General features: G+C 40.7%; 1 protein-coding gene across 7 annotated transcripts in view; it reads right to left on the reverse strand.

The window, feature by feature from the left end:
* Nucleotides 1-1,880: 1,880 nt before the first annotated feature.
* Nucleotides 1,881-26,436, reverse strand: part of plppr1 (phospholipid phosphatase related 1) — a 116,758-nt gene continuing 92,202 nt past the window's right edge. For 2 of the 7 annotated variants that reach the window (XM_072587883.1, XM_072587828.1), the window contains 5 exons: nt 23,123-23,373; nt 16,093-16,269; nt 11,780-11,911; nt 6,146-6,237; nt 1,881-2,198 (listed from right to left, as the gene is read on the reverse strand). In XM_072587883.1, the coding sequence (XP_072443984.1) occupies nt 2,180-2,198; nt 6,146-6,237; nt 11,780-11,911; nt 16,093-16,269; nt 23,123-23,373 (671 nt within the window). In that variant the 3' untranslated portion in view covers nt 1,881-2,179. The other 5 variants (XM_072587863.1, XM_072587837.1, XM_072587873.1 and 2 more) reach the window with 5 other exon arrangements.

Here is a 26,436-nt window from a genome sequence, read left to right on the forward strand (position 1 = left end):
CATCCAGCAGATAAAGCAACTTTTATAAGTGATTTATCTGCAGCTGTCCCTTCCAATTTGATATTCTTCAGCTAAACAGTCTAGTCACAACCCAAGTCCATCTTATTTATGCAAATAAAGCTACTCCTTAAAGATCAAAAAGAAATTATTTAGATTTACCTTAGCTTGGTCTCAGCCTCTCCAGTGACACATCCTGGAGTATCTGTACACAGACTGAGTGAGCAGTCCTTTGTTACCCATCTGCACAATATCCCACTGGCCACCAGCAGTCTCCACTCATTCTTGTGGAGGCTGCAGCATTTTATTGGAACCTGAAGTTGGAATCTGTAGGTTTGTTCCCTTTCATGGATAGCCAGGAAGATTTAACTAAGCATGTGTAATCCTGCTTGGTCTTTGTTTTTTCTAACAATGGAACTATGTATTAACACCTTGAGTGTTTCTGGCAATTCATCATTTAACTGTTTTTAATTTTTTTTAATCTCACTCAATTGAAGTGAATTTTAATATAATACTGACTACTTTTTAGTGGTTAGTAACTTCGTGCTATTAAGTGACTATGTTCTCAGAAACCTAATGTTTTAGGGGTGAAGCTTGGTGAAATTTTACAAAATGGATGATAGTGAGTCAGCTGTTCATCTTACATATTAACCTATTGATTCCCATGAGCAATTTGGGAGATACTGGTCTGATTCATAATACCTCTCTAAAGTCATCAATATTAATACAGAAACAAAAGGTAGTGTCAGTGAAAGGGAAAGGTGGTTCTAAAAAAAAAAGAGGAATTGTGGCTGTGCACTTGAAACCTTGAAAATAAGGATTATTCTCATAACAACAGCATTGATTTTTTATACCAAAGCTGCTATTGCAAAAACCTAAACTGAAAAAAATTAAGCCGATTTTCAATGAAGGTAACTTTTTCACTCACTCAGGTGAGCAAAGTTAATATTTAAAAGTTTCACTTTTTTGCATGACTGTCAATTGAAAATAAACAACTACAAAGGCATAAAACAAAAAAGCAAAAAGTTGCAGGCATTGGAAATCTGAAATTAAAGTAGCAAATACTGGCTATACTCAGGTCAGACACCTTCTATGAAGGAAAAAATAACACCGGTCTGTGACTTATCGCAAATTGCTCAAAACTATTTGCCTCGCAATTTAATTTACATTGAATTGGTAGTGGATTAATGCTTTGACACTGATTTCATGTGCAATGTGAACAGCCTGTAGTGAGACTCTGTTCATTGGCATCAAGGCAAAGCTATTCAACCATCACATTTTAATAGACCTTCTCCACTGTTGTCATATCTAGTATGGCCACAGTGTGTACCAGCTACAAAATGCACTGCAGAAACTTAGTACAACAGCACCTCCAAAACTGGAAACACCTCCCACCTGAAAGAACAACAAGAGCACAGAACAGCACCATAGAGTCATAGAGATGTACCCATGCTGATTTTGAGATATACATCTCTCACTGGTGTCAAATTTCCTAAGTACAGTGGAGAATACCCAGCATCAGAGCATCAGTTCAAATTGGTAACTCTCCAACTCAGGGTAATATAAATGCTGGCCTGAGGGATCTCCACATCTCATCAGTGAATCAAAGAATTCTATCAACTTAAAGGTGCACCTGAATGAGGATTCCCAAAGTAAATGATAGCATGTTTGCCAAATTTGGAAGAGGATCCTAGAATTTAGCGAAGGTTCTCTTGGTCTTCCACTGGGTTGTTTTGGACAGAAACTGATAGAATTCCAAGAGGGCTGACTGCAAATTACATTGTCTGGTAAATTATGTTGGGAGACTAGCAGGCAGGACCAGAGGAATTTCTAGATCTGAACAGTGACAGTTATATCTTGTATGAAATACAAAATCACCTCAATGGTAGGGTGTCTATAAATCAGACCATACACTTTATTGTACAAATACCACAACATCACTGGAATTTACATAAGAAATTAGAAACCGTTACATGTAATGCTTAATTATACTGAAACAGGCAAAAAAAAATCAAGGTCAGCTACAACACCATTGTCATACAAAATGTACAAAACATCTGATACTAACTAGACGTTCTTGTGTTGCACTTTCCACAGTTTAACACTTAGTTTTAAAAAAAGTACCAATTTGTATTTTAAATTTTTTTTTAGAAGGAAAGGTTTTCTCTTCAAGTTACTTCTGTCATTGAAGTAGAGTGATTCTGTAAGAGGACAAAAGGAAAGCATTTGATAAATGTTTCAACTGACAGAATAAAGCAATTCAGTTACGGTTAGAAACTGTGCAGACTGCAAATGCATTTTGCCAGTGAGGTTTAAACAGATTTAAAAAGTTTAAGTTAATTCCACAACAATTGAGCCAAGTAGGACTGGTACGTAAACCACATAGTCACAGTACACAACACCAGAGGCACCTCAACCATGGATGTAAAATTTGCAGTGTGCACGTGCAGAGAACTATTTTATTGACAGACGTGGACGGTACCAAACATCCTGCAAAGGGGGAAATGTTGGTAAAAGTGGGATCCACAAACAGTACAACAGGCATTGATGGTTAAAACAGACGGAGGTTAACGTTCAAAGCACTAGAAAACGGGGAGCCCCTAGCCAGGATTTCTTAATTGCTATGCAACAAAATTCAATCAATCTTTTCACACTACTTCTTCTGCTAAGGGTGATTTGTACAACTGTCACTGGTGTGTGTGATAATTGTGGACCTTCAATTTATATCAAGCTGGGATGAAATAGAAGTCTGGAAGAATCCTTGGTGGTATAATTATAATCAATTTTAACTATGTTGCAAACTAATCTATACAATATGATGTTAATTTGATCAAGTGTAGCTTTCATTGGCCACTGTTTTAAGACTGACTTCTGGAAATGTATTGAAAATATTAAATGTTTTTAAAAAAAAAACAATCCTTGAGTCATTGCAGAATTTGAACACAAGTGTCAGGTCTTGGAGTAGAGTGCAGCCATTTGGCCCATCGTGCCTGGACTGGATCAATGAATAGTAACGACTAGTGAGGTCTGTCGTTGACTCTAAGCCCTGTACTTATCCCTCCCAGCCACTGAGGCAAACAGAGGCAGTCATGAAAAATGGTGACTTATTTTGAAACACCCTTGCATCATTCCAGTGACCAGCACAGAGGAAAATGGAAGTTAATTTCAATCTTGTGTGAAGAGGATTTGCTAATGGAAAAAGTCAAGTCTCAAAGTGAAAACTAACAAAGGTGGACCTCCCATTCATGAATAAATAATGGTGGCCTTCCAGATATATTCTTGAAGTGATACCTCCATAACACGGTAGTGCACACTGGGGGTTCGGCCTCATGATCTCAACATATGCTGGTGTCCGCCAAGGACACTCTCTCTGAAGGATTGTCCCTCATCAACAGATGAGGGAGAGGTATTTGTGGGAGAAATGAAGATGGAGAACCATTTTACAGTTGACAAATTCTTTAAACATCTGTGTAATGCCAACTAGAAGCCTCTAAATTCATCACCAGGCATAGAATAAGGCATTTAATAGAGACAAAATAAACTGAGTCAGTCCTAGTTAATTTGTTGCATCAGGTGAGGTGTAGAAGGATCAATGAGTCTCTTTTTTTTGTTGTTTGTTTTAGTGGGTGGATAAAAGTGGGATTAAATAAACTGCTCTTGTGCAACTTTGCCAGGTCAAAGAATGGTTCCTCTAGTGTTTAATTTTTTTAAAATTGCTGTAGATTTTCAATTGCTAACCCACCCTGCCACATGCTATTAGGGACTGACATAACACATAGGAGGGCAGGGAAAATGCATCTTGCCCTGGGCAAGATGGCATTCGCATGCACACTCACGCTCCCCCTGCTTTCATTTGGGAGATGAAAGTACCCATGTGAATCATCTCTGCGACCTAATCACCTGAAACAGAAAAAAGTTCCTGCCTCAAACTTGTGAAAGGTTTTACAGAAAAGTCCAACATAAACAAAGCTGGTCATTCATCACTTACCTGTTTAGTCATCTAGTTCCTCTGACTTATAATTGTATATCTGTAAGTTTCAGGGGCATAGATTTGAAAGCAATTGGTGTTGGTATTGATAGCACTTTGGTCAAGTACAAGATGACTTGATACAGAGTGAAGTTCCCTTTCTTCTTGACAGAAATGTGCCTTGTTCCTATTCCAGGGCCAGTAACAACCTACTGCATTGACTTGCAAGATATTTTGTGCTACATATTTGTATCCAGTGTGATGTGTATCAAAATTACCTGACAGCATCTCACTTAAATCGCAACACTGTTGGATTTAAGCACAGGCCCTATGAATGAAGTGATTTACCATCCACTAGTCACACCATTCTAGTCTGGAACCTATTTTCAAAAACTCAACTTTCTAATTTTAAAATAAGTGTGGGGGGAAAAAAAAACCTTATGTGGAATGCAAACAATCTGTTAGTCATTACACTCGAAGTTTGTGCGAAGATTTGTAGCTCGGGTGCTCGTTGTGGGTTCTGTTCGCCAAGCTAGGAATTTGTGTTGCAGATGTTTCATCCCCTGTCCAGGTGACATCCTCAGCGCTTGGGATCCTCCTCTGAAGCGCTTCTGTGGTCTTTCCTCCGGCATTTAGCACTGAGGATGTCACCTAAACAGGGGACGAAACATCTGCAACACAAATTCCCAGCTCGGCGAACAGAACCACAACAGGTCATTACGCTCCACCTCACTCTTTATTTTACCCCAACAAAGAACATAAGTTTTTGACAAATGGCAGGAGCATTTAATACTTTGTGGATCTTAGCTAGGTTGATCTGCATTTTACTGCACTACACAAATCTAATGCAGGACAAGGAGGGTGGGGGGGTGGGGGGATTTTAATTTGTCATGTGATAAATTTGCAAGCTTTTTCTTTAAGTGTGTAATTTTATACAAATGCAGAAAAGCTATCCCCATTTCTTTTATTTCACTAGTATCCAATAATAAAAAAACTAACAAACCAAACTAATCAATATAGACCATTTTTAAAGTATATTTTTATATATTATATCAACAACTCTGCAAAGGGCTGCTGAGTATATTTGCATTGTAATAACACTTGCTGAATATCAATAATCTCAAATCGCTAAACTTGTACTGAACCAGAATAATGGACAGGATGACGACCTAATGGCTCTGAACCACACACTTGTATGGGCTGGCCACTTCTTCATTGCTACTGCTATATAGTGCAGGCAAAAATATGTCTCTGGTCACCTCTCCCTTGCATGAAATTTAAACTAACTTCATTCACAGGACCCAACTGATGCAATATAAAGAGACATCAGAATATAGGCACAGAAGCCATTCGGGTCCTCCAGATCATGTGTTCCACCATACAATTACCTCATAGCTGATCTTTACCTTAAATGCTATTTACCAGTTTTAGTCCCATAATCCCTAAATATCCTCACTTGTCAAATAAAGTAGCAATCATCATCTGTTTTGAAATTTTCATCTGATGTCCAGCCTCAGAAGGTTCCAGATTGCAATGAGCTTTTTGCATGAAGGAATGTTTGCAGAATGGCTTAGCACCAACTTTTAGGTTCTCACATCTTGTACTAGACTTTGTTGTCCAAAGAATAAATTCTGTTGTCACATCCAAATCAAATCCTTCAATCATCTTTTTGAGATTTTTTGTGCAGCCTCTCCTCCTAATTTAATATTTTTAGCTCGAGAATAACTTAGGGTAAATAACTAAAATATAGCAATGCAGCACAAATGAACATGTTGACATTTAACAATGATAGTTTTAGAACAAGTCTGTATGGTTCTGATTTATGCCAGACACCAAGGTAAGCTCCTTGACCGTGCCAACTTTGAGTTGGTCTAGTGACCCTGCCATGTAGACCAGGCAAGCAGCTCTGAGGTGTGGTTCATGTCAAACAATCAAGCACAGTGGCTCACCATGAACAGCAACCAAGGTGACGTGACCAAAAGCACACTAAAATGTAAGCTTGAAAATGTGAACAGTTGCATGGTGCCAGATTCACGTGGGACACTGGAGGAAGGCCGGCCATCCATCCAGGAGCAGCAGAGGGGGACAGACAGAGAGCAGAACCTCTTCCAATATAGGACTCATGAACCCCCTTGGGCTCGCAATGGAGCCCCCGTCCCTGCGTCATTATTAAGCATATACCTCCTGGTGTGTTGGGTGTCTGGCTGGTCCTGGAAAATGACCCTGGGACGAAACACCCTCTCTCGGGGGGTTTGGCGATGTCTCCCACTTTGCTGTCATGCAGGCATTAAGGGAAAAAAGAGCCACGTTGTGAGATCAATGTAATCAATAGTAATGCAGTGTGGTAATGATATTGCTTTGTAAACTAACTGCAGAAGATGTGCAATACTCTCCATGTTGGTTGATCCACAACAATTCTGCTTATTAAGCTTTCATTTTCAGGAGTATGGATTTCTTTTATTAACCCTTTCATTTGGAAGACTGTTGAAATTCACTGAAATTTAGCCCATTTTGTGTCCACTCAAATTGCCAGTTTGTTGAAATATTGATGACAACAACAGAATGTTGACACTGAATCTCTCTCTGGTGAATACCTTTGTAAGCATAAATTGGAAAATAAGCATGGACCATTCAAGTTCACTAAAGTGTCATTTAAGTCTAGTATTTGGGCAACAATCCCTTAAAAGAGAAGGGCAGCTAGACAATTCGCATCAAACCTACTGGGAATGTCATCAACGTTCATGAATGGAACCAATATAACTAAGAATAGAGTAATGGGCCAATTGGCCTAATAAATCCAGGCCTGTGCTAATTCAGAGCCTCCTTCAAAGCTTCATCGAATTCTTGTCAGAACCCTCTATGCTTCCCCTTTGTAATGTTTTATCTAACGATCTATCCCTCTGGCACAATCAGACTCTATTTTATCTTTTCCCTCCTAAAGGAAATTCTCAGCTCTAGCATTTTGTAAAACAATTTTTGTGCCACTCCAAACCCTCATGTGACCAGAACAGTGCTCCAAGTGTGGTGTCTCAAAGATTCAATAAGAAATTAGCATAATTCTTCAGTTGCTTCAGTATTTTTCTGATAATTCATGTATTGCTACTTCAAATGATTTGTGGACTTGCTCTCCAAGAACCCTTTGTCCCTCCACTCAAATTTTAGGTTTTGCAAATGTGGCCTCATTAACATACACCAAAACCTAACTGTCACTGACTTGTTGAAATACATTTTTGAATTCCTTTCACACTCCATCTTTCCTGGTTGCTTCCAGAGATACTTTTAAGTTTCACAAATTCACTTTTAAAATAAGGATCATACTTGCCTCTCTCTTTCCTTCTCATTGTGATGCTGTATTTGTATTCTTCGCACCACTATATTTTTAATTTAGCGTCTAAGTATTTATAGAATCATGGGATGATGCTACACAAGAGCCCATTCTAATTAATCCCATTCCTTTGCCCATTGCCCAGAACCCCACATTTGTTTTCCCTCCAATATTTTGATCAATTTCATTTCCAAACTTTAAGCATGAATCCACAGTTATCATCTTTTGAGGCACTGCATTCCAAATCAAATCACTTTTTTTTTAAAAAAAAAAACTCTTCACCACACTACTTTTTTGCTGTCTTTAATTATTTATTTTGTCTTTTTTTTGTATTTATTAAATCAATTCTTCAGTGTGCCAAACAAAAAGGTATCTGGCTCTCCAAGTCATTAATGGATCAGTTAATGTGCCATGGATTGCCGAATAATAAATATGCAATGAGTGATTTTGTAAGATGAGCAATGAAGCTAAATGCTTATATTAATAGAGCATAAATATTTTGACTGAGAACCCCCCACTGAATTCAATCAACAAATTGTTTTATGGGAAGTACCTACAAAGATATTTTCCCTTATGACTTAGCATTACAATAACACCTTTAAACTGGATTTGGGATGGAAGCTCACATGGTTCAAGGTTTGATGCTTCCATGGGATCAATAACCTGCTGGATGGTTTATCTCTTCCTGGGTCTGTATTGAATGAGCCCTAGCATTTTAGATTTTCAGTTGAAAGTTCTTTATCTCAAGCCAAAGGCACAAGCCATGGTTAAAGTAGTAAATTCTGGCCCCTCAGGCCATTGGGAAATCAAATAACGAATAAAAGATTTTGGGGTTTTCTTATTTTTAATCTTTGTCTTGATTTCCACCTCCTTAACTGCAGCATTTTGTATCCATTATTTGCTTTTATCAAATAACTTTATTTGACTTTTTTGTTTGGTTTTTCTGTCCTCTCCCCTTTTTTTTCCCCCAAGTAATGGGTTTGTATGCTTTTTGTCAGTGCTTTGATCTCCCCAGTAGTAAGAGGAACCCAGACATGGAGCCAAGCTGGTGACTGCCTTGGTAGAACTATGGGGTTGACTGGGGCCTGTGGGATTCTATTTTTTTTTCTGCAGTTGAATCTGTAAACTGATTCATGCTTCCTGTGCTTGAGTTAAGCTGAGCTTGAGTATTAAAGGAACGTAAACAAATGCTACAGAAGTGGTGAAAAACCGAGCTGGGAGGATGGTCTAGATGTTTTGAATACCTGTGCTGATACAGTCACCTTTATTTTGACCTGGTGGGTTTTTTCTTCTTCTTGAAGGGACTAATGAAAGGTGGTAGGTGCCAAAGTGGTTAGGGATCTAGTCTAAATCCATGTAAAGATCCTCTAGGTTTTAAAACTGTTTAACAATGGAAGGGGAGTAGCCAGTTCTTCCAGTTCAGGTTTTTCTAACTTTTTAAATATAGCTGTAGCAGGATCAAAAATGTTTTGAGTTCAGAAGTGTTGCAAGCTTCAGTAAATGATTCCTAACTGACTTTTTCTTGGAAATCTCTCTGGATGTTGTTCCCTCCTGCCTGTAAAAAAAATCTGTTTGAACTTTCTTTTTGCCATGTGTTGTCTATGGGATGTTACTATATTGGAACAGTTACTTCGTTGTTTTCCAACAGATGTTCTAAATCTTTTTATTCATGTTTTAACATTAGTATTCAAAATTGTTTTGCTTAAAGCGGAGTGGTTTTACCTGTTGCATTACACCCGGAATGCTGACTTCACATCTACCTTCAAAATAAGAAAACATTAGGGTCTAGGTTACCTTTAAAATATTGAGGGGGTCTGGCCTCTCCATAACACATGTATTATACTCCCTAGCTCCTAATACATTTTGGAAACTGGGGTTATCTCCACATTACTCTACTCTGCAGAAATCAATATAAAACATAAATGCAGAACAACCTTGCTTATCTGAAAGAGGTGGGCAGGGAGTAATTTGTTTGGATAATTGTTCGGATAACTGATCTGATCCTAAACAAAGGAAGCTATACTGAACATAAGTACGTTTCAGAAAAAGCAAGTTTCGAGTTTTTTTTCATTCAATTGATAAAATGTGTAGAAACACTTGATATTGCTTAAAAATTTATGGTATTTTACAAAACATCACTGTGTAAATCACTTGAGGTGGAGGTCGGCTATCATTTCTGGAAGAAAACATCTAGTCGCTCTTGCTTGAGGTATTTGTTTCTTTGTTTGTGCCAGCGATGACATTTTACGAAGATACATCAACTTAACGGCATTGAACATTGTCTTGTGTTACATACCACTCTGTGTAAAGTTGCAAACCATCAAAAGCTTCATTAATTGGGACTGGAGGTAGTGTCAGTATCTGATTTTTTTTTCCCTTTTATCATCCACGGCGTCCGTACTTTCCCGCTGTTTTTCTGTCACTGTTGATTTTAATCTGATCATCACGGAGTGTCCCTGTTCCAATGTCATTGTCACAGTTTACCCAAGCATTAATCTCCGCCTCTACGAAGTCTCCTAATCCCAGCTGTCTGCAGATCTGTGATTCAGTGGTTACCCTTTGACCTGGACAGCTGTCCTTTTTGCTGTCACTGCTACCAACACAAGCCATTGTACAAACTCCGACTGTCAATGGCTTGATGTGGTCCCAAGGTTCAGCGATCATGAACAAAGCGTCTTTGGCTTGATTTGCAGCAACGCTTTGTCTACATTTTTGTCTTCGGCATGCAGCATTTTGCTGTGATGATATTTCTTCATTATTACGATGATTCCGTGATTGAGTGGCTGTAACTTTTCAAGTGTTTTTTGGTGGTTTAAAACAAACACTTGACAGCTCCATCTGACAACTCTAATTGGCTGTCTTTCGTAGTGTGTGATCGTGCATTGTTAACAAGCAGAAGGGCACGTTGCTAGAGTTCAACACTTGCTAAATGTAATCTGACAGCAGGTACAAATCTTCCTGAAATCAGGATGAAAAACGTGGATATGTCATCCACGCCTTCTTTTGTGATTTGTACTTCACACTAAACGAGTTCTTGTCACAGTTCTTGAAGCCACGTGGATTAGAATAATGTCCGATGCAAACAAGTAGAAATTTGAGTGTGGGCACTGACGCAAAGAAAAATCATAATGTGATCCTTCTGCACTGTGTCCTGATACCTGCTTTTCCGCAGTGGACGCAAGTGTTTTGTCCGGCAGTGCACGTCAAAACAATCCACTTTCATCAGCTTTGTACAATTGTTCAAGATCATTACAATCCATCTGAAGAAAATAATTTGCCTGAATTCTTCCACAGTACAGTATTCCATAGACTGCTACTCTCCAAAATGCTGAGTTGCTTAATTCCGTGATGATCTTTTGATACGCTGTAACCAGCTCGATGATGCGTTGTGATCAGACTCTTGTTTTGCTTCGTTGGTGTGGATTCATTCCTGGAAACTGGCATTGGGCTAGGTATGAGTCCCCTTTTCATGCTGCTGTGAACACCATAAAAATAGAGCTTGGTCAACTTGTTCTTGCTAGCTTCATGGATTTTCTCCTTCATGCATACAAAGTTACTTTTTTTTTTAGGTTGATAAATTTCTCAATTGTCAGTCTTGCTTTCTTGATGTTGGACACTGCGTTGTTTTTCCAATGTTATACTCCTTGTGCAATCTTTTGCCTTTTCACCTCCATCCAGATACTGTAAAATCTCTTCTGTTCGATTGTCAAAGCTGTTCGCTTTCTCTTCACAGACATGGTAACAGCAACAACCTCTATCACTTATAACAGATACATACTAGGAACAAAGTCATCGAGTGAATGAAAACTTCACTGATTTTGCCATTCTTTTAAATCTTTCATGTCAGTCATTTTTGTTAAAATAATTTTAAGTCTAAAGTGACCAACTGAGATCAAACTAGAGAACTGTAAACAAAAGACTCAATCGTCTCACTGGGGTCAGTAACACCTCTTTGAAACGTTTTTTATGGGACCGTGAGGTTCAGGTAATCCAAAATTTGGATAATTGACATTCAGATAACCAAGGTTGTTCTGTATTCAACTTTCATTCTCTCAGGCTGCTAAATGACAACTCATGTCTTTTAAGCAGCTTAATGTATCCACTTGTAATTGAGACATAGTTGTGCCAATTCAAGTTTTTTTATTAAACACTCTAATTGACAGCCACTGCTTGATAGAGAAACCAGGCTCCGCGCTGAACAAAGCATCTCTCCTCTTGCCTGGCACTGGACAGGAAAAAGACAGGAAAGTTGAGAAGTTTGTCAAATGTTTTTTGGTTAGATTTCTTGTGGACCGCCTTCTTTTCTAGTTTCTTAATGAGAAGAGACCTCCTGTTTTGAAGACTACCATCCATTTGAGTAACTATTTGATTTGTGTGGGTTAAAGGGCCACCCCCTACTGATTTTTAAGGTGACTCTGATAAATTGAATAACCTACTGTGAAGGTAGGGTCATAAAGCAAAGCATAAAGAGGGGCATCTTTGTAGCTTACCTGTGCACTCAATGTTTCAAGTGGGCTTTCCACCCGAGGGAATGTCATCAATGGCATTCCATGGGGATCCTCTGGTTTTTGTTTAACAGATGTGGCCTGTGTTCCTTTGAAGTTGTGAACGACACACGTTCCCTGGCAAAAAAATGCAGATTAGGGTCAGGAACAATTCAATTGGAATATGTAAAGACTACTTCAAACCAAGAGCTGTGGAAAGAGTTGCTGCACTGTTTTGTGAGGAAAAAGTTACCAGAATACAGTTTGATATTGCTCCATAGCTGGGGGATAGAGGTCAATGATGCCACTGCATTGGATGGAGTGGGAGTGTGCAAAGTGAACTTTTGCAAAGTGAACTTTTGCCCAGTGACAATTTGCTGATTGGCTCATGTAGTCAGGACTTGTGCTGGATGATAAGTCTCTGGTTCCTGAGCAAGTGAATAGTTTTTAGGTTCACAATGGAAAGGAGAAAAACCTCTGGATCACAAAATAGACAAGAGGCTGAATCTTGTGGGGTTTTTCTTTTTGGAAGTTTGTTGCTGTAAGGCCAAGCAAGTTTTTTTTTCACTGATCTTACCAAATTCCTCATTTAATTATCTACCCCACCATTATATGGCGCATCTCTAATCCAATTTCTATCCCATCTTACCAGCCACTGTTGCCAGAACAACTCTCCAACACATGGGATATCTAAGACATCACCAGCATACCTTGCACCCATGTTGTCTTTTATAGAATGCTTAGATACCCAGACAAGTACTGTCAGTCTGGAGCTGCTTGCACAGTTTCTGAACGTGTTAGGTGGGGAAATTGGTGCCATGCTTTACAGGCAGGGGTCCTACTGGATGGGGTGGAGCCAACATGGAATTGCATCCTTCCTTCAGGATTGGCAGTGGAGGACACTACTAGTCTGCCCTGCAGTTAGAAATCATATTGGACCAGTATCTCCTATCTGGACGAATACCCAGCACATAGGAAGATGATCAACATTCTTGTCCACTCAGCCAGTAAGTGCCACCATCTTCTCTGGCACTTAGCCACCATACTCTGACACTCTCTTTTTTTTGGTGCAGATGAGCAAAAGAAACAGCTTGTTCCCCCCCACTTTCTTCTCCCACAATGTGTCTCTATCCTTCTGGAAGGAAGCAGCCTGCAATTGGGCAGAAAGAGACAATGTGTGGCGATCACCTGATTATTCAGCTCCTCATCCCTTTATGACCAGAGGATCTTGTCTCTGCACACCTACCAAGGCCTGGATTGGTACCAGAGGCTGTTCTAACTGGCTCTGTTGGGACTAACCACCTAGGACAAGCTTTCTGACTTTGTGCTGAACAGTGCAGCAAGACAGTAATAATTTGAGCCTGGTATCACTGGTTAAGTGTGTGAAGTACAAAACAGTAAGGCAGGGAAGCTAAGCATCCAGGTGAGGGTCAGTGAGTGAGTAGTCTAATAACGAGTGAAGAACTTGGGAATACTGCCTGGTCCATTCCATGAGCAGTGTGTGTCTCTGAGCATGGTGTCCTTGCTGCAGCATTACAATGAGAATTGCTAGTGTGGCATTGAAGTGCCGATGTGACCTGTAAGTCCAATCCAAATGTGCCATGATGCTGGTACATGGATGCTAATAGCTATAGAGGTAGGTGTATGAAACTGCCCATGGAGTGTACACTAAGATATTGGTGCCTAGTTTCTGACATGCTGGTTGTTTGGAACAAGCAGCATGATGAATGTACTAAGCACTTGCTCTGGTTTCTTTATCAGGTTTTCCTGGCATCAAGCTCATTTGGTGAATTTGGCAAGGTGGGAAGTGATCTGGATTGTTTATCTACTAAATCTTGTCAAATGTGATATTTCTGAAGTTTTGTAGGGAAGACCAATGTTGCACCAGTGACCCTGAAGAACAGGGTAGACCCCTTTTTTTTTTTACTAATTCATGATCTCTATTTCAGATGCCTCTTGTCATTCCTCAATACATGGCAGGCTTCACACACTACTAGAAATGCTTCCCTGTTTCCCCCTCTCCTCCATTTTGGGACTTGAGAAGATCACTGTATATCCTGAATATTGCCTAGCCCACTGTTGGATTGGGTCGGGTTGTCTTCTCGTCGTCTTTCAACAATTAAACACTTCAATTTGAACTTCAATTTTCGCCTTTCGCACTGCCACAATGTCACCTGACCACCCCATGACTTAATTTTAATCTAGACAAAAGCAGGAATAGACTAATCACTGTTTTCATTCCCAGAGATTATGCAGCCTCTGGAATGTAGTGTTGGATGATCAGGAACACCAGGAAGATGGACTGCCTGGGATCAGGATTGTATCATATGCCCATAGAGCAGACTTATGGTCATGATGGTCTCTTGGGTGAGCTTCAATTGTTCGAGGCCATTGGAGTGAAACTTTTGAGAAATGTTGACTGACCCTGGGTTTCTCCTTTTTTTTTTTTTTTTTTGAAAAAAAATTATTTTCTCTTCTCTTCCTTTTGCCCCCACCACTTGCTCATATAGCAGAAGTGTTTGGTTACAATGCTCTGACCTGGACTATTTTGGTATAAAATATGTTTGATGGACCAAATGATCTTTCCTGTCCATCGGGTATTTGTTTAAATGTTGGGGTGCAGGATGTAGATCCGCTGTTATGTTGTCAAATGGGACTATTCCTTGTCTGTTGACTGGGCAAGATTACAGTGAACAAAGGATTGATTGGTAGCACAGTAATTATGACAATTCAACTTAACAGGCAGAAGATGGTGCTATTTTTGTGCTTTTTATTAAAGACTGCAAAACAAATAGACAGCCAAGAGCAATGTTTGCTCAATTCCTCAGATGGAGGGAGCTGGGAATGTGAAGCAGGAAGGGAAAACAATTCTTCTAAGTTTAGCAAGATCCTCCCACCACTGACCTTGCCTCTACCCAGGTTAAAGTATCAAGTTGCTGTTGTACTTAATGCTGCTCCACTGACAATGGGGAAGCATTAGACACAACAAAAGGCTATTTGACCAGGGAAGCTACGTCTACAACCAGCAACCCTGATATGTCTCCCCATGGTAAGGTTCCCCATGGTAGGCTTATGTGGAAAGTCAGGAGGCATGGGATAGAGGGAAATTTGGCCAATTGGATAGAAAACTGGCTAACCGGTCGAAGTCAGAGAGTGCTGGTAGATGGTAAATATTCAGCATGGAGTCCAGTTACAAGTGGAGTTCCGCAGGGATCAGTTCTGGGTCCTCTGCTGTTTGTAATTTTTATTAATGACTTAGAGGAGGGAGTCAAAGGGTGGGTCAGTAAATTTGCAGATGATACAAAGATAGGTGGAGTTGTGGACAGTGAGGAGGGCTGTTGTCGGCTGCAGAGGGACTTAGATATGATGCAGAGCTGGGCTGAGGAGTGGCAGATGGAGTTCAACCCTGCCAAGTGTGAGGTTGTCCATTTTGGAAGAACAAATAAGAATGCGGAATACAGGGTTAATGGTAGGGTTCTTGGTCAGGTGGAGGAACAGAGGGATCTTGGGGTCTATGTACATAGTTCTTTGAAGGTTGCCACTCAGGTGGATAGAGTTTGTAAGAAGGCCTATGGAGTATTATCGTTCATTAGCAGAGGGATTGAATTCAAGAGTCGTGAGGTGATGTTGCAGCTGTACAGGACTTTGGTTAGGCCACATTTGGAGTACTGTGTGCAGTTCTGGTCGCCTCACTTTAGGAAAGATGTGGAAGCTTTGGAGAGGGTGCAGAGAAGATTTACCAGGATGTTGCCTGGAATGGAGAATAGGTCGTACGAGGATAGGTTGAGAGTTCTCGGCCTTTTCTCGTTGGAACGGCGAAGGATGAGGGGTGACTTGATAGAGGTTTATAAGATGATCAGAGGAATAGATAGAGTAGACAGTCAGAAACTTTTTCCCCGGGTACAACAGAGTGTTACGAGGGGACATAAATTTAAGGTGAAGGGTGGAAGGTATAGGGGAGATGTCAGGGGTGGGTTCTTTACCCAGAGAGTGGTGGGGGCATGGAATGCGCTGCCCGAGGGAGTGGTAGAGTCAGAATCATTGGCGACCTTTAAGCGGCATTTGGATAGGTACATGGATGGGTGCTTAATCTAGGATAGAAGTTTGGCACAACATCGTGGGCCGAAGGGCCTGTTCTGTGCTGTATTGTTCTATGTTCTATGTTCTATGTCTCAGCCCCTGCTGAGGACCAAACATTTCAGTGGACATGTGCATTTTAAAGTCTAACTTTTTTTCCTTTTGACCAAGCCACCCAGCAGTGGAGACTTTCAATTTGATACACCTGTATAATTTCAGTGCTAAAGATAAGATGGACTTACCAAAAACAATGCTACTGTGCTGCCCAGTACAAAGCCTGCAATCACATCGGAGCAATGATTGCGATATTCAGACACTCTGTTCAATCCTGTTAAAAAAGCAGCACACAGAGCCCCCAAGCACAACACTGGTTTGGCTAACCTGCTGCTTTTGGTCTTTATTGTGCTTGTGATGTACATCTGAAACAGAATGATGTCACACACAGATCAATTGCATGGGTGCACTTACCTAGGCTTAGCAATTTAAAGGTCTGTGCAAAAATAATTAATATGGATCCCAATGTAATACTTAATTTATAAAATGGGGACTACCATTCAGAAGTGCTTCCTTAGCAATGAAGAGCTTCAGGATCACCAAAGGGGCTAGATAAAGGCAAGTACCTGCTACATTCCCAGTTAAATCTCAATCAGCATTCTTGGCTGAGAGCCCTGTCATCCATTAGTGTATTAAGACAGCTATACTCGATGGGAAACCGTGCTTGATAGACAGCTTTTCTTTCATCAATTAAGAAAATAGATTTAATGTTCTCTTAAGTGATGCAAAGATTCAAGAGCTTATTGATACTTTAAAAGCCTAAATTTTCCAGGACTGTCACAAACAGTGCTTTTATGAATGACTTTAGTTTTTTTTATGAATGTCAGCATTGCTGGCAAGGCTAGTATTTGTTGATCAGTTTAATGATCCTTGAACCAAATGGTTTACTTGGCTATTTCAGAACTGTTGAGAGTCAATGTTTACTGAATTTGAAATCACACAGGCCAGATCAGGTAAGGATAGCAGATTTCCCTCTCTGGTGGATTTTAGTGAACCAACTGACATCTTGACACTGGTAGTTTCATTGCACCACTTCCTGACACTAGCTTTATATTCCAGATGTATTAACTGAATTATAAATTCAGTAGCTACAGTTGCTACCTCTTGATGACTAATTTGGGCCTCTTGGTTATAAATCTAGTTACATTAACACTGAGCTTCCACCTCCACACCTGAATGTCTGTTTTATAAAGATTTTCCATACTACTATTCCAGTATGGATCACTGGTTCTGTATGGAGTTATTACTAAGTGAACGGGCATGACTTGGTATGGGATGGTATGCTATGAAGGATGGGTGGTGAGATGTAGATTCTTGAAAGAATGAGATGCCATGGAGCTGGATGGGGCATCAGCAACACCTTTATGAACTTGCCTTTTTAATACTCCTTCAGACTATAATTTCAGATGGTGTAAACCACTAAGTCAAAGAAAATGGCCTGACTGTTTCAATTCTTAGGGTGGGGTGGAAGGATGGTAGAATAGAGGATGTCTACCACCCGCAACAAAGCCAATCCAGTTGAGTGCAGGCTGTAGAGGATGTGAAATAAACTAACATTGGGAACCCTGGAATCTGGTCCCACCCAGCATTTTTTTCCAAAACTTCCTGAATCTCCAACAGGAAAATCCAATATAAAATGTCTATTATTTAATTGATTGCAAGCAAAACAACACTTGGCTCACCCACTTATGCAAAGAAAATAAAGCTCAGTAAAGCTTAAAGAAAAGCACCAACAAAGATGAATTGTTTTGTACAATATCTGCAAGATGGTTTATTCATTTGTTTCAGCAAACAGTACCAAAGTTTGACCACTAGAAGGCATGATGTAGGCATGTAAGTTCAGTAAGCTAGATAAATCACCAAGTCCGTTTTTGGTGCCTCTGGATGAAGACATTTTTAAAGAAATTTAACAATGACATGCAACTCTAGCTTTAGTCTTAGGAAACTATTTTAGCCCTAAAATCACAGACAATATTTTAAGTCAGAGCCATCACTTATCGATGTTCTGAGAGGTGAGAACATTTTTGGACACTGTTTATGTAACTTTATTTGCAAAAACCTGGGTGAGAAACAAAATTTGCAATCATGTTACAGCACGCTTGGCTGAGAACTGATATCTTCCATCCCAAATTGAGTTTTTGCTAACTAGTGACCACAAGGTAGATGGTAGATTGTACAATGCAGTCCAGCAGGCGGTTTGTGAAGGGAAATCTGTATAACACCACATACAAATGTTGTAAGAGTAAATCACTTTTACCAAAATAGTTTAATGTCAAATGCCAATCTAATTGGGTTTGAGCAGCTTCAAATAAATTGTGCTTTAATTTCATCCTTGGAGCTGTATTTTTATGGGCACTTTGCTACTTACAATACAGTGGTACTGATTGAAAATGCACAAAAGCAAGCATTATGGTCCCTGCAGTTTTACAGCAGAGTGATTTCTTCAATCTGGAACCTTTCAAATAAAAACTAATTTAAGACAACACTGTTGTCCTATTCTCCTAGAGTCTGGGTCTGCTGGTGGTCCCTGACGCACAGAATTCCTGTAATTCCTAAATATGGTTAAACAATGATTTCTCAGGTATTGTTTAAATAAACTGAATAAATCTCCTGCATCAGTGGGCGAGAAACACTTGACCAATGATGCTTGCATCCCTTTAACAATTGAAGTGCTGTGAGCACCAGTCGACAATAAGGAATCATCTGAAGGATACAACTTCATTCAAAATGTCAACTTATTTTTCATATTTTCTCACTGCACTTCTGGAAACTGTTATTAATAATACTTTATTTCCTGTTTTTTATTTCCCTTTTGCCACTCAAGTCCAATGAATCATCAGAGTTCCATCCACAAAGCCATTTATTCTAAGAGCAATGTGAAGGTCTGAGTGCCAACCACTTGTGGTTGTGATAGCGTGCCACTTCCAATGTCATACTTGTCATGGGCCTTTTAGTTGTCTGTGGGAAAGGATGAGCCACAAATGTCTCAGTTAACAATTAGAATATCTTCTACTAAGAGGATGTGGTTTATTACAGATCATAACTTAGTAATAATTAGGATGCATAAGAATTAATGTATTAAGAGGTTAGACTATGGGTAGGGATAATAAACATGAACCCTGACCCAAAGAGTGTCCCTCCCCCTGCTGCAAGCACATTTGGCCCTCAAGCCACAGCTCTGATTCATTGGGGGGGCCCCTTTTTTTTTTGCCAGGTACTGGGAAAGACCTTTTCTGAGGGTACTGGGTCAGACCCAAACTGCTGTCTGCCCAAACTGAGCAAAGTGCTCCACCCAGTGGCTGCTTTGCATCAGAATCTTTGGAACTTCAAATTTAGTTCATTTGACAAGATCATGGCTGATCTCCTCTCAGCCTCAACTCTAGAATCCTTCAACTCAATAATAATTTAAGTAAATGAACTTTTTAAATGTACCAGCATCCACTGCATTCAGGGTTAAATGGGGTGGTGGGGTGAGTGTATTCCAAAGATTCATAATTTGTTTGAGAGAATTTCTCTTGTTGCAAATCTGCTATTTCTATATCTAAAAGAGATGAGCTTTCATTCTTGATTACCCTATGAGGAAACATCTGTCTTTGTCGATTCACCTTTTAACATCTTTCTATACCTCAATTAAATTGCTCTATCCACAAATGCCACAAAGTATAAGCCTAAACTGGTTAATCTCGAAGATCTCCTCTCTGGAATCCATCCTAGAATATCCTCTTAACTGCCACCTGTGCAACTATCTCTCTCCTCAAGGGGACCAAAGCTGTACGCCATATTACAGATGCAGCCTCACCAATGTCTTGTACAACTGCAGCAATGCTCCTTGCTTTGTTCTCCTCTTTAGCAATAAATGCTCAAATTCCATTTGCTTTCCTTTTTTATTTCAGGTTGAGTCTGCATACTAGTTTTCTGCAATTAAATACATCACTCTGCATTTGAGTTTATTTCCATTTTAGAGGATAAATTGCCTTTCTATTCCTCCAACCAAAGTTGATAACTTCACTTGCCAAATTTTGGCATTCGCCCAATCTATCCCTATTCCTTTTGTAAACTTCTTATTTCCTCAATTGCAATTGTACTTTGTACTTTCTCACCTATTTTCATGTCATCTGCAAATTTTGGATACTGAACTTTCTCCCTGCATCCAAGTCACTATTATAGCTTGTAAATAGAGTTGGGCCTAAGGACTGAACTGGGTAATTCACCAACTCTGTCAGTGTAAGAAGCTCTGATTCCACCTCATCAACTCTGTTCCTCAAGCAAACAGCACTCACTATGAAGAACAACCGGGTCCACTGGCTGTTATATCATGCAGTTACAACACATTGCCTGGCCCTGCATCTCTATTTTAATTACTCAGTCCTTCATTAGCTTACAAACTGAAGACCAGTATTACATTTGAAATCTGTAGAATGTTTCTTCTTTTTACCTTTTTTTTCAATTTGAAAGCAACTCATAGTCAAATCAGTAACCCAAAAAACCTACAGTTTCCCTGTGATGCCACTGTTTTGTGCTGACACCCTGATCCTGGGCTTCAATTTACCCAGCTAAAGACTTTACAAGTTACAAAACAAAAGCAAAAAGGATCTTTTATCCTTCTGCACCAAATTCCACACTGCTTTGAAATCCCAGAAGGGTGTACACACACTCAGGCAATGTCTCCTTGCTTGTGAAGTTAATGCACTTTGTTTCAGTCATGTTTAATTGGCTCCAATAGGGATAACATTTGAGAGGCAGAGTTGAACCATATAGTTGACTGTCTGTTTCATGTAGCAATAATCACTGATTCATTGCTAGTCATCCTGCTAGCAATTGTTGTACTTTTTTAATATAAAAATTCTTTAAACATTGTTCATTAACATTCATAGCCATTTATTGGCATGTTCCAAGAATGGTATTTCAATTTGCATTGACATCGCCAAAAACTTTTTAAAAAAAAAAAAAAAAAAAAATCCTCCCTGGACTAATGTCACCAAGTGTTAGAGGATCATGCTTCTGCAAGAATTACATTCAAAGGTTAAACAGTTAAATATAACGTGCCATTTTTGACCATGTTGTATCTCCACTCCCAGCTCACCAGATTCTAACTTCACCCTTGCTTTTAAAAACTTGGGATGCTTCATTTAAATCTGAAAACTCCAGAGGCCAGTACCCATTCACCAAGTCACCCTTCGTTTACACATGCACAGTACATCGACTCTGGTCAGCAACTCCGAGGTCCCGAGAGTGTGGAGAATCAAAGACTCTCCAATCAAGGGACTCCTACTCTATGATCTCCACTTGGCCAACCTCATTCCAATCACTTCAAAACTCGAGTTCATTTTCTATTCCATTAGGTTAAATGTGTTATTAATTCTACAACTCTTAACTTATGATATTTAAAACCATCAATTCAAAGCCATTGACTCTGTGGCTGTGTCTAAGTTCTCACTGTTTGTCCTTTCAGCATTGTTTTGTACGGTGGTCCCTCACCTGAGTTTCTTAATGAAACAAGATCTCATGGAATAATAATCATTATCACGAGAGCCCTGAAATTAAATTCAATATTATGTATAGATATGAGGAATTCTGGTACATTTGGTTTTTTGGGAAAATAATTTGCAGATGATCTTAGTTTGTGCTCAAACAGTAATTTGAATATTTTTTTGAAGTCCCTCGGAGTTGCCACTCCAAAACAAAACCCAAATTGAGGGAAGGTTGATCCCTACCTAACACCGTCCCAATGCCAAACATACAACAGGAGGGGATTATATTCTTGCCAACTAATTGGCTCTCAGACCAACATTCTTTCCATTCAACTCCACTCCTTCTAAATCCTGCTGCTATAATTCAAACAAAGTCCCATTCACACATCGCTCCCAGTTGTGTTGACACACATTTGGTTCGAAGTCTGGCCACACCCGATTTTAAAATTCCTGATCTTCATTAGCAAATCTCCTGTCCAATCTGTATAACTACCTAATGCCTCCCACCTCCCTCCAACCTTAGTCTCTATGTACTTCCAATTTTGGCATCTCATCCATCTGATTTACAGCACCAACAAAACTGCTAGTCATGAGCTGTGTATCCCCAATACTCGTGGTATACAGAGCTGTAGTGGTTCCTGCCCTCCTATATGGCTCAGTGAACTGTCTACACCAGACAGCTCACAAGTGCTGGAACAGTATTACCAACACTGCCTACGTAAGATCCTGTTTAATCCACTGAAGACAGACACACCAAAACCAGCATCTTTGACCAGGCCAACATCTCCAGCATGGAGGTACTGACAGCCCTTGAGTGGTTACAATAGGTTGGGCACGTTGTCCACATGACTGACACGAGACTCCCCAAGAAGGCACTCTCCTCCCAGCTGTGAAAAAGCAGACAAGTCCCAGTTGGACAGAGGAAGCACTTCAGTGACCCTTCAAGGCCTCAATGGCGATGTGCAGTATTCTCAAAGAAACCTGGGAACCACTGGCCCCAAGACACTCCAGTAGACAAGGAGCATCTGGGAAGGTGTCAGGCACCTCCAGACTTGGATAGATCAGAAGCCAGGCGAGAAGAGCAAAAGGAGCTCACTGCCACACCAATGCCCCAACCACACCTTCCCACAACCACCTTCTGCCCCATATATAACAAAGCCTGTATTGGTCTGTACAGCCACCTACAGACTTGCCGTGAGTGGCAGTGTCATCCTTGTCTGCAAGGGACTGCTGATGACAATGATCCCCCAATCATCTTCCTAAAGCTTACCAACCATGTCACCCATTCCTCTACAACAATCCTTTTAACACCTGGTTTTTCATCTGTACTAATCCCCTTGCACAGCTGTCAAATTATATTTGGTTACTTTGTCTGTTTAATGGAATATGGCTATCACTAGCTAAGGAGCATTTACAGTCCATTTCTAATTGCCCTTAAACATGGTGATGAGTTGCCCTTTAGATCACTGCCGTCCTTGGGGCCATAGTGCTGTCTGTGTGGGATGTCCAGGATCTTAGTCCCAGTAATTAGTGGACAAATGGTGACTCTGAATTCCATTGAAACGCTACTGTGATGTGATTTAGGGGCCATCTACTGCATTAAGGACATCATATAAGTTCAAGTCATTACATTACATGAAGATCGCCACAAGCAAATCAAAAGACTGTGGAATAGCAAATGTTCTATGTGAAAGTGAGGCCTAGCCACTGCCTTACAAGCAGCCAATTTGAAGAAATATGTTCTTACCGTAGCGTACAAGGCACAGTAGATGCTCAAAGATGCATCTTTAGATGGAAAGGATCTCCGTGCATTTGCAATGACTTCAGGGTTCCCGGTGCAGATGTGTTCACTAGTTATGAATCTGGATCGGGAACGGCAATCTGTTCCTGTGTAATTGGGTTTGCAAACCGTTATAAAATATGGGGTTAGGCTCCCTGTGACCACTTGGCCCGCGTTTGCAAATATATCAGTTGCAAACAGTCCAAAAGCGAACACACCTATTGGGGGGAAAAAGAAACACAAAACCAGTGAAAAGTCATTTACGCTGACTTTTGGTGAGCTGAGGTTCAAACACAATGTTGCTTCGCTCAGCCATTCTGAAATTTATCTCAACCCAGCTTCCTATTAGCTTTTCAAGGCATTCCCATTGTTCAGGCCAATATATTAAAACAGGAAAATCTTTCCCCCTCTCGTTTTGCAGTGAATAGACCACATGAGACTGCTGTACACTAAGCCCAATGCTAAAGTCTACAAGTTTTGTAGAATCACAGGCATTCAAATCTGCCAATCAGCATCCCAAACCCACCAGCACAAGAACTGGTCGCCAATACAGGGGTTATGATTCCCAGCTGATGGTGATGCTGGAGATGGCAGAATCCATAGTGAAACCTGGCTTCATAGACCAGAAGTTTTAGTTTTGCAAGCTACCTACCATGGTTAGTCAAATCAAAATATTCATAAGGCTCCAATGTACTTTTTAAACAAAAGCACATTATTTATGCATAATAACCTTGAGCTTTTGGAAAGATCTTTTCATAAACTTTTTTTTTGCCCCAGCAATGTTCTTTTTAGTCACTCAAGCCCAATGAAGCATCATACTTAACTACTTATTCAATCGATGAGATAAAATGTTTTTCTGGTGTCTTTGGCCAATGCACAAACAGCCAATAATAACTTGCAAAATTAAATTAGAGATATTTGAAAAGGCAAATGTTGAGGAAAGATCAAGATAGTGAGACCAATTAAATAGTTCCTTCAAAGACTCGACAAAAGAATGATCAAGTCAAACAGTTTGCCTGTGCAATAAAAATGATTCTGGATTTTTGGCTAGTAATTGAAATTCATGGATTTTTTTTTTAACTTTGTTACAATAAGCTAACCGGTGATGACCTTCGAACTGGTATATCCTGTAAATTTTGCACATCAACCAAGTTAACTTGCCTTATTGTACAGGTCAACTGCAACCCCAGAAAACAAGAGATTACGTAGGTTGGACGACCATGACACCCCTCTGAGTCTCCAACGGACTGGTGGAAAATGGTAAAAGGGAACATCAAGAGGTTCTTCAATTTCAAAGGTATACAGGAGGTGACAGAGGCAGGCAAAACTCCAGGAAAGTATGCAGAACTTTCTCCTGCAGAAGATGGGAGTCTGTCACTGAGGGCCTCCCAGGAGGTGAAGGGCCAGGAAGCCTTGCTCTTTGACTCTCAAGCCTCCAAGATAATCTTCTGATCCAGGGTCTGTTCCATGGAGCAGGATGAGACATGCTCACGTTTCTTCTTTCAGAAGGTGCACAGAGCTCTGCTCAGCAGCCTGAAGGAAGATGACTCAGTAACATCCTCTCAGGCTGACAGAGGATCAGCAAAATCCTTCTTTGCAAGTCTGACTCAAAGCCTACCAAAAGTGTGGCCTTCCAGTTGTTCCTGTCCTCTATCACAGACATCTTAAAACACAGGAGAGGCTGGACCAGCTGCTTTCTATGGATGAGCTGACCAAGGCCTTCTAGTCCTTTGAAAAGAATAGAACTCCTGGAAGCAACTGCTTACCGGTCGAGTACTCTTCTGCTTTATGGGACTCGATTGGTCAGGACCTGCTGGAGGTTTATGTCAGTATGCTTCTGGCAGGTACTATGAGTGAATCCATGAGGAAAGACTGCATCACCCTCATTTACAAGCAGAAGGGGGAAGAGGGAGGAAATTAGAAATTGGCAACTAACCTCATTGCTAAATGTGGATTGCAAAATCTGGTCAAAGGTCATCGCCAACTGGGTCGGGAGATACGATTGTCTACATGCAGGACAGGGTGGTGAACACCTGCTTCATCAGCCTGGACCAGGAGAAACCCTTTTGACAGGATATCACACACACATGAGGGATGCTCTCTCCAAAATGGGCTTTGGGAGCGAATCCTCTGCAATTGGATCCAACTACTCTACACCAACATTGTCAGTACAGTCTCCACAAATGGGTGGGAATCTGACAGCTGACCAGTCAGATCTGGAGTCAGGCAGGTCTGCCCCTTCTCATGTGCCTTATTTGTGTGCTGTATAGAGCCATTTTCAGAGTCCATCAGGAAGGATGCGAGCCAGAGATGGGTGACTATTCCTGGCAGCAGGGGCCTACAGTTATGGCCTCCCTGTACATGGATGACGTCGCTGTTTTGTCTGCTCCACTGTCCATGCACAGACTCATGTGCATCTATGACCAGCTCCAGCAGGCCTCTGGGGCCAAGGTAAAGTGAGGTAAGAGCAAGGCCGTGCTCTTTGGAAACTGGGTCGACCAATCCTCTCTGCCTTTCACGGTCAGGATGGACCACCTGAAGACGCTGGGTATCTTAGTTTGGAGGGGCTGGGGCATGCGCCAAGTCTTGGAAGGAGTGTCACAAAAGGCAGAAACTGGGCAGATGGGAGCAACGGTTGCTCTCCATTGCTGGGGGAAAACTGATCATTAGGTGTGAGGTACTCAGTATTATATGTGGCATAGGTCTGGCCTATTCCCAGAACCTGTGACACCAAGTCACCTGGGCCATCTTCCACATCCTATGGAGATCAAAGATGGACCGGGTCCGAAGGGAAACAATGTATAAATATCTGGGCAAGGGGGAGAAAACACACCAAATGCCACCCTCACCCTGATGGCCACCTTATATGTGCAGCCACATCAAGCTGTGTGTGGATCCCTGAAACGCAAACACCAAGTGTCACTACGTACTGAGGTTCTACCTGTCCCTGGTGTTGCGAAGGATGGGCCTGGCCTCACTACTACAGAACACTCCAAGTAGCTGGACCATCCATATCACCTGTCTTTTGTGGAGAAATTTATGAAGGAAAACCCCTTTGACCACAAGTCCATCAGGAAGTGGTCAGCACTTAATGTCCTTGAGACCCTTTTGGGAAAAGGAAAAAGTGGATCCTATTGAGCAGTTCCCTGGGCAGACTCAGTCATTTGGCAGAACTTTCCAACAAGTACCAGGACATGGCTTGGCTGGTGATAAGGGCTCTGCCTGTGAGATCCTTTATGCATGCCCGGACTCTCACCGCCACTGTGCACGGCCCTCAAAGT

The sequence above is a fragment of the Chiloscyllium punctatum genome, chromosome 2, assembly GCF_047496795.1.
Source record: "Chiloscyllium punctatum isolate Juve2018m chromosome 2, sChiPun1.3, whole genome shotgun sequence".
Classification (NCBI taxonomy): Eukaryota; Metazoa; Chordata; class Chondrichthyes; order Orectolobiformes; family Hemiscylliidae; genus Chiloscyllium; species Chiloscyllium punctatum.